This window comes from Lynx canadensis, chromosome C1, assembly GCF_007474595.2.
Source record: "Lynx canadensis isolate LIC74 chromosome C1, mLynCan4.pri.v2, whole genome shotgun sequence".
Taxonomy (NCBI): domain Eukaryota; kingdom Metazoa; phylum Chordata; class Mammalia; order Carnivora; family Felidae; genus Lynx; species Lynx canadensis.
In genome coordinates, this window is record NC_044310.1 from 12,539,035 (window position 1) to 12,547,306 (window position 8,272).

General features: G+C 54.9%; 1 protein-coding gene across 1 annotated transcript; it reads left to right on the plus strand.

The window, feature by feature from the left end:
• The first annotated feature begins 1,122 nt into the window (after positions 1-1,122).
• On the plus strand, positions 1,123-4,729 carry ACTL8 (actin like 8). The gene is made up of 2 exons (XM_030324172.1): positions 1,123-1,470; positions 3,977-4,729. Exons 1-2 carry the CDS (start codon positions 1,123-1,125, stop codon positions 4,727-4,729), a joined length of 1,101 nt encoding a protein of 366 aa, XP_030180032.1.
• Positions 4,730-8,272: the final 3,543 nt, after the last annotated feature.

Below are 8,272 nucleotides of genomic sequence, written 5' to 3' on the forward strand. Positions count from 1 at the left end.
TCCCTTTCGTTGTTTTTGCGCCTTGCCAAACATCAGTTCTCCTTCTTTGCGAAGATCTGTGTCTGGACTCCTCATAGCCTTTCACCAATGCCGCATCGCGTTGGCTGCTGGAGTTTTGCAGTAAGTCTGGAAATCACATAGTGACTCCACCTACCTTTCCAGCATGGCGTTTATTATTCCCCCCACTTTACGGGTGTTGGAACTGTCCATGATCATGCTTAGCCAACCTGCTGACAGCCTGGCCTCCCTTATGTAGTAACTCAGCTGCCTGGCTCCTACTCAAAACCCACTTCTCGTGCCTAATGCTCAGAGTGTGGCCTTTGGGATCTGCTCTGGGTACAGGTGTCAGCCCTGCTTCTCGGTTGTGTGGCCCTGGGAAAGTAATTTTAAGCCCTCCGTGCCTCACTATCCCCACCTGTAGAATGGGTGCAACCGTGCTACCTGCCTTACAGGTGGGTATGAACATGGAATGGTTGCTAGCTCAAGCCATTGGAAGCCTGCTGCTGTTTGATCATTCTTGGCAGGCACGAATGGCAGTTTCACATCGTTCAACCTCACAGGCAAACTCCCTCCTAGAGCTAGACAGAGGGCGTGTACCCCAGGAAGGCAGCTTTGCCGGTGGCCATTGTCACTGTCGTTACCCCTGCTCACGATGCTGTCGCTAGTACGCTGTTATCCCGGATGGCGGTGGCCCCTGAGGCTGATGTCCCTGAGTCCTTGAATCGGGCAGCCAGCCACCGAGAGCTTCTGGGGGCAAAGCTTCTCACCAAGGCTTCCAAGAATAACACGGCCCAACCTCTACTCCTGTGGAGCGAAAGCATGCCCCTGGTGTAACAGAGTGTGCAAAGTACAACGGGAGAAGTGGGTGGGAAGGAGGGCGTGGCAGGACTTCCCAGGCGGGGCCTTGTAGGATGATTAGGAGTTTGGGGCTGGAGGAACATTGCAGGCACAGCCTGTGTAAAGGCTTGGAAGGGGAGGCCGGCAGGGTTTAGGGGAGCCTGAGGTTTGATTCTGGGGCGGAGAGTGGGAAGCAGCCCACCGTGGCCTGGAATGGGTTCACAAGTAACTTCCCTCCCTGTCTTTTCCTTCCACAGTCAAGTCCCGACGATCCCTGCCTTCGCCATGGCCGCGAGAACCATTATCATCGACCACGGGTCTGGCTTTCTGAAGGCTGGCTTGTCTGGGTGGAACGAGCCCCAGATGGTCTTCCCGAGCATCGTGAACTACATCCCGTGCAGGGAGAACCCCGGCCCCAGCTATGCCCGAAGGCGCGTGAGTCTGGGCATCGACATTTGCCACCCTGATACCTTCAGCTACCCCATCCAGCGTGGCCGCGTCCTCAACTGGGAAGGCGTGGAGCACATCTGGTCATTTGTCCTGGAGAAACACAGGCGGGAGCATGAGGACTCCCCCGTGATGGTCACAGAGTGCCCTCTGAGGGAGCCCGCGGACCGACAGAAGACCCTGGAGGTAAGGCCTGGCACTTTGTGTTTGGACATGAGGAGGGTCGGGAGCTCCGTTTTCTAAAGAATCTGCCCCATCGCGGTCTCCTGAGTACCTACTGTGTGCCTGGCACCTGTTCTAGGCAAGATGGGGTTCACGGAGTTTCCTCCAACAGATGGGGACATGGCAGTTGAAATAGTCTATGAAGGGGTGCCTGGGTGGCTCAGTCGGTTAAGCGACCGACTTCGGCTCAGGTCACGATCTCACTGTCCGTGAGTTCGAGCCCCGCATCGGGCTCTGTGCTTACTGCTCAGAACCTGGAGCCTGTTTCAGATTCTGTGTCTCCCTCTCTCTCTGACCCTCCCCCGTTCATGCTCTGTCTCTCCCTGTCTAAAAAATAAATAAAACGTTAAAAAAAATTAAAAAAAAATAGAAATAGTCTATGAAGATGGGGAGAAGCTGGGTACTTTGTTCATGGATTCCGAAATGTTCAGAGATCATGTTCCATCTTTGGGGAAGACTTGACCTTGAGTAAGTTACCCACTAAGAATTACGGAGAGTGATCACTGCTAGAAACAAAATGAAATGGGGTGATAGCTGGCTGGTGGGGAGACGGTGATTAGGGAGGCTTTCTCTGAGGAGGTGATTTCAGTCACCAGGGAGGATGGGAAGAGGGAGGCAGGAAGGTGAAGTCACAGGGGTTGCGTCTTATAGGCCCGAGCCTGTGGGTGGGGAGGGCTTTGATTTCAACCTAAGTCAAGTCTTGGCAAACTACAGCCAGTGGGCCAAAGTGGCCCACCATCTGTTGTTATAAATAAAGTTTTATTGGAACATAGCCATGTTCACCCATTTACATATCGTCCTTGGCTACTTTCATACCACAGAGCTGAGTAGTTGTGGCAGAGACTGCATATATAGCATGAAAAGGCTAAAAGACCTACTTATTGTAGGTTTGCTAGATAAAATGCACGTCTGAGCTGAATTTCAGATAAGCAACAGATAATACTTTAGTATAAGCGTGTCCCAAGTAGTGCATGGGACATACGTACACGAAAACATTGTTGTTTGTCTGAGAGTCAAACTTAATTGGGCAGCCTGTATTTTTGTTTGCTAAATTTGGCAACCCCGGCTGTCTAGCTTTTATAGGAAATGCTTGCCAACCCCTGCTCTAAATAGATCGGAAGCTCCTGGAGAGCTCTAAGTGGGATTCATATTTGATTTCCCATTTGAAAAAGAGGGCCTTGGCTTCCATTTGGGAAATGGATGGTGGTGGGACAGTATTCTGAGTCCAGGGATGGGGCAGCCCTCTCCCCCTGAGCGGGGGAGATGGGCCCGCTGGGGCAGGAAGTGGTGGCTGTGTGGCCAAAGGCCACGGGAGCCCCCACTGGTGCCACCTTTCTGTGTGTGTAGGGTCAGAAACATGAGGCTGCAGTCAGAACTGGGCAATTAGGGAGGCAGTGGGAGGGAGGCTCTGTAAAGATCTAGGGGGTGATGGGTGGGGGAGAAAATCAGCCTAGGGATTTTGCCAAACCCTAAATGTCAGAATCCCAGTTTTGCCTCCATGTGTGAAAAAAAAAAAAAGGCTTCGCTTACCAGGAGGTGAGTGGATTTATCTCCCTCCCTGCTTCCCTCCTTCCTTCCTTCCCTCGCTTCCTTCTTTCCTTCCTTCCTCCCTGTCCTTCCCCCTCCCTGTCCTTCCCCCCCCTTCCTTCCCCCCTCCCCTTCCTTCCCCCCTCCCCTTCCTTACCCCCCTCCCCTTCCTTACCCCCTCCCCTTCCTTCCCCCCTCCCCTTCCTTACCCCCCTCCCCTTCCTTCCCCCCTCCCCTTCCTTCCCCCCTCTCCCCTTCCTTCCCCTTCTCCCCTTCCTTCCCCTTCTCCCCTTCCTTCCCCTTCTCCCCTTCCTTCCCCCCTCTCCCCTTCCTTACCCCCCTCCCCTTCCTTTCCCTCCTCCCCTTCCTCCCCCCTCTCCCCTTCCTTCCCCCTCCCTGTCCTTCCCCTTCTCCCCTTCCTTCCCCCCTCCCCTTCCTTCCCCCCCTTTTCTGGAGGCAGTGGTGGATATCCTGCACTTGCTTCTTGTCTGATTTCTTCTTCCCTCTTCTAAAGAGATTGTCCAGGCGGCGGATCTGCCCTTGGCCGTAGCCCCCCTGGGTCCACCGCTGCTCACAGAGCCAAGCGCCTCAGCACCGTTTCTGACACGCAGCTGATCCCCCTTCCCACCCCTCCACCCAAACGGGTCTCCCGAATGTGGTCGTCAAACTCCCCAGGGCAAATCCGACTCCGAATCCCTGTAGAGAGCCTCCCTGGTTTCCACAGCATGAGCTCTGGGGGGGGGGGGGGCCCTGTGCCCCACCTCCTCTGGGCACCGCCCCCCCCCAGCCGCCTGCCTCCATCCCTTGGGGACACAGGTCTGCACCCGCTTCCATTCTGAGAGCTGGGCACGTGGCTCAGTCTTGGGGAAGACAGAGCTGGATCGGGACCTTTGGTTCGGGGGGGGGGGGGGGATAACCCAGCGTCTCTCCTCCCTTCTTGCAGATTATGTTTGAGTTACTGGATGTGCCGTCCGTACTCCTGGCCGACCAGCTGGAGATGTCCCTGTACGCCTCGGGCCTCCTGACCGGCGTGGTGGTCGATTCCGGCTACGGCCTGACCCGCGTGCAGCCCTTCCATCTGGGCCGCCCCTTACAGCCCGGCGGCAAGACGCTGGAGTTCGCGGGCCAGGATCTGGCGGCCTATCTCTTCAAGAGCCTCTTTAAGGAGGATTGCAATCGCCACAACCTGTTTCAGCTGGAAACGGTGGCCACCACGCAGATGAGCAAGTGCTATGTGCCGCAGAACCTGGGGGAGGCGCTCGACTTCCGCCAGAGCCTGCCGAGCGGCTCGGACGACAGCAACGTCTACCAGCTCCCCGACGGCACCCGCGTGGAGCTGACCCCCATGCAGCGGCTGGCCCCCGAGATGTTCTTCAGCCCCCAGGTGTTCGACCTGCAAGGGCCCGGCATCTCCCAGGCCGTGGTGGATGCCATCCTGGCCTGCGAGGCCTCCATGCACCCGCTGCTCACCTCCCACGTGATGGCCTGCGGGGGCAACACCCTGTACCCCGGCTTCACCAAGCGCCTGTACAAGGAGCTGATGGCAGATCATTTCTCCTCCTCCAAGGCCACCATGTGGGTGGGTTCCAAAAGAAACTTCAGCGTCTGGCTGGGAGCGTCCGTGGTGGCCCATCTGTCTACCTACAGGTCCGAGTGGATGACCAAGGAGGAGTATGAGGAGAGTCTCAGGCTGTGACCTGTGGGCCCCTGGGTCCCGCCCCGCCCGTGGGTTAGAGGGGATTAATTTCAGTGACGGGGGCCTGGGCAGGGGTGGGGTCAGCTGGTTTTGGAATTCCGAGTTCATGAGGGTTTTTTTTTTTTTTTTTTAGGTACTAGGGTTTTATCTTGTTTCAAGAGTGAGATCCAGCCCATAGGAGGACAGGGGGTCGACCCTGGAAGGCTTCCGGAGGCAGTGTCTCCAGGGGGTGGTCTGTCATTTGGAGGGGAGTGATCGCTTACGGTCTCCGTCGTAGCCACTTAATTTTTCGCTGGCATCTCCCTTGGGCTGTCCTGCTCTCCGTTCAGTAGGTTTTAACTGGGGCAAGCGAGATGGGACCTTGTGCTGGGGTCCCAGATGGGGTGGGATGGGAGAGGTGAAGTTTCTAGTCTTACTCATTCTTTCTGGCCAGGGAGAAATTGCTACAGGTGAGCCAAAGGGCCCTCCCTCCATGGCCAGGGTTTTGTTTTATATGCAAATAAACTTCTTTGGAACCAGAGCTGGCTTCTGTCATGCGTGGCGGCAGGATGGACGGTCTCTGGGGAAGACGCGGGGAGCGGGAGTCCATGAGGACCCAGGTGGGGCCAGGGCAGCCTCTAGGGACCCGCCGGGTGGCATGTCGGGGGCCTGGAGCCTCTCATTCTTTCTCTGCCACGTTCCCTCCCTTATCCCAGATGTCCCGAAATTCTGTTAAAGTTTGAGTTTCTACTCATGTGATATTTATTTCATACACGTTAGAGGACCTACTATGTGCTAGGCACTGGGGACCACGGAGGGATAGATGCCGGGTTTTCTGGCTTCGAGGAGATTGCGATCTACCGGGGGGACGGAGGCAGTAATTGAGGAAGTCTGTTTGAGGTGACGGAGACTGAAATAATCAAATGTAACAAGGTCATGTGATCTGGGGGGAGGAGGATGTCTACTTTCCATGGGGCAGACTGAGAGAGACTGCTGGGGACCGTGGGAGACCGCCCCTCCTTCCTCGGCCGTGTGGTTACACTTCCCAGCACCCCACCCCCACCCTGCAGTTAGGTAGGGTCATGTGACCATGCCACAGGCTCTGGCCAGTTCAGTGTGTGCCTGACCCTTAAAATCGCTCCACCAGCCTGCAGGACGCAGAGAATCCGATGCGGGAAGAGGGCCGAATGACTAGATGGAACATAGACCCCCCTCCCCAAGCCCCACCCAACCCCGCTACACTGCCCTGGGACCTGAGGAAAAATCGACCACCTTCAGCCACTGAGATTTGGGGGTTGTTTTGTTACAGCAGCTGTTCTGCTCACCCTGACTCATAGAACTTACTATTTACGTATCAAATACTTTTTTCTCGGGGCACCTGGGTGGCTCAGTCGGTTAAGCGTCCAACTCTTGACTTCGGCTCAGGTCATGATCTCATCGTTCACGGGTTTGAGCCCCGCATCGGGCTCCACGCTGACAGTGCAGAGCCTGCTTGGGATTCTCTCTCCCTCTCTCTCTGCCCCTCCCCTACTTGCATGCGCGCGCACGCCCACTCTCTCTCAAAATAAATTTGAACATATCTTTTTCTGCTAAGTGGCAAGCGTGGTGTTCAAATCCAGCCTGGGTTCTCAACCACTGTGTCATATGGCTCCTTGTGAACAGGGCTCTTGGTTCCCTAATGTGAATAGAGTCACAAGTGCAGTGGGTCGGGGATTAGAGCTCAAGGAATCTCGAGGCTTCAGGGACGGGAGTAGGAATTTGAAGGCCAGAGTCCAACTCACCTTGTGTTGACACATGAACCATATTGTCTCAGACACAGCTTTGTCCCCAACCCTGAGACGTCAGTGCTCCTCCCAGGAGGAGAAGTGGGACCTTTAGTAGAACAGCTCAGAACCAGCCCTGCCGAGGCCCCGGGGACTTGGGATCTGATTAGAATTACAGGCTGGCTCTGTCATTAGCTAAGCTACCTTGGGCAAGTTGCTTAACCTCTCTGAGGCTGCCAGGTGTAAAATAGGGAATACTACTTCCTCCCCTCAGAGATTTGGGGTGGAGGATGAGCTAAAATGAAGGGAGTGAAGTCTCTTGGAAAACTAGAAAGTGCTACTGAATTAAAGTTGACTTGGCATTTTATAACTTGATATTGTTTTCCCGTTCACCGGGACTGTGAACAACAAGAGTAGCCACTGTGCCTTAGAAATGGAGTCGCCTTCGATCCCCACGTGCACACTGTGAGGTGAGTGACATCTGTCCCCACTTACACGTAGGTAAACTGAAGCTTAGTGATGTGATGCTCTTGCTCAAGTTGACCCTCAAGCTCAGGCCAATATGGGATTGTCAGAGTTAGGAATGGATTCAGCATTTTGAGAACACTGAGACTAAAAGTGGCTGAAACGCAGTGGGATTGATTTGTCTCTATTGACTGCAAATAGGCAGTCCTGGGGAACAGTGGTATATCCTCAAGGATGCTGTCTCTCGATTGTTCCACTTTTAGTGATTTGCCTCATGGTCACAAAATGACTGCAGCAGCTCCAGGCATCACATCTATATTCCCCGTGGGAAAAGGAAGGATGAAAGGAGTGTGCCATCTGAGTCCGTCTCTTTATATTCTTCTGTTTATGACCCACACCATCTGTCCCTTGGCAGAGGAGGGATTTGAACCTAGGTCCATCCGTACTAAAGCCCATGTGGTTACTCACAGTGCCAGACTGCCATCCCAGTTTTCTGGACCCTGTCAGACCTTATTGGCCTGAGAAATGAAAATGTGTGATTTTTTTCAGGCTCGAGTGAAAGCTGCTTTGGGGTGGCAATCAAGTGTTGACATAGTAAGTGGTAATCTTTGTGCTCCAAACTGGCTTATTTGTGGGCTTCTGAGCTTTAAAAGGCAGAAGCGGAGGGGGGAGACTCAGAAACGAGTATGAGGGAGACGAGGAAGCTGGAGAAGAGATGGGCAAGGGGTATTTTTTTTTCCTCCTTATTTAGCTCTGGGCAACTGTCATCAGGACTTTTTCTCATTTTATTCTGAATGTAACATTTAACCTTTCTGTTCAAGCATCAAATCTGGCTGCCTGGTGTATAATTACGAACTTTTCTTCGCTTTCTCTCCCCCCTCCCCCACCCCGAAAGCTTTTAAAACTCCCTCGCTGGGTACCATCTTTCTCCTCCGACTCTCCAATTAAATTAAAAATAGCAGCTCCGTGGGGCTGTGCAGGGCCATCAACCTCACGCACAACTGCTGGCAAGCCAGGCCTGGCGGGGCGGCAAGTGGTGCCCAGAAGATGCCTGCCGGCTCCGGCATGGCCTGGCAGCTGCTCAGAGCTGGGGGAAGCTTATCCTCCACGAGGGGTCTGGGGCTGCCTGCCAGGGGCAACCAGGTGCAGGGGGGTGGGAGGCAGGGTCTCGGCAGCTGGGGAAGGGGGGGCTGGGCGTGGCTGGTGGAGGGGGCCACCGGAAGGGCCCCAAGGGGGGCTGTTCCCAGCCGTGAGGGTTCTGTCCTGCCAGTTTCTGCTTCCAAAGCTGGGGCTTGGCACCCTTGTGTTAGGGTGTGGGTGGGGCGTGGAAGGCCAA

Excerpts from the sequence above, each read along its gene's own strand:
- ACTL8 (XM_030324172.1), top strand. The coding sequence starts at position 1,123 with ATGGCCGCGAGAACCATTATCATCGACCACGGGTCTGGCTTTCTGAAG. Across the intron at positions 1,471-3,976 it reads ACCGACAGAAGACCCTGGAG|ATTATGTTTGAGTTACTGGA; the intron begins GTAAGGCCTGGC and ends CCCTTCTTGCAG.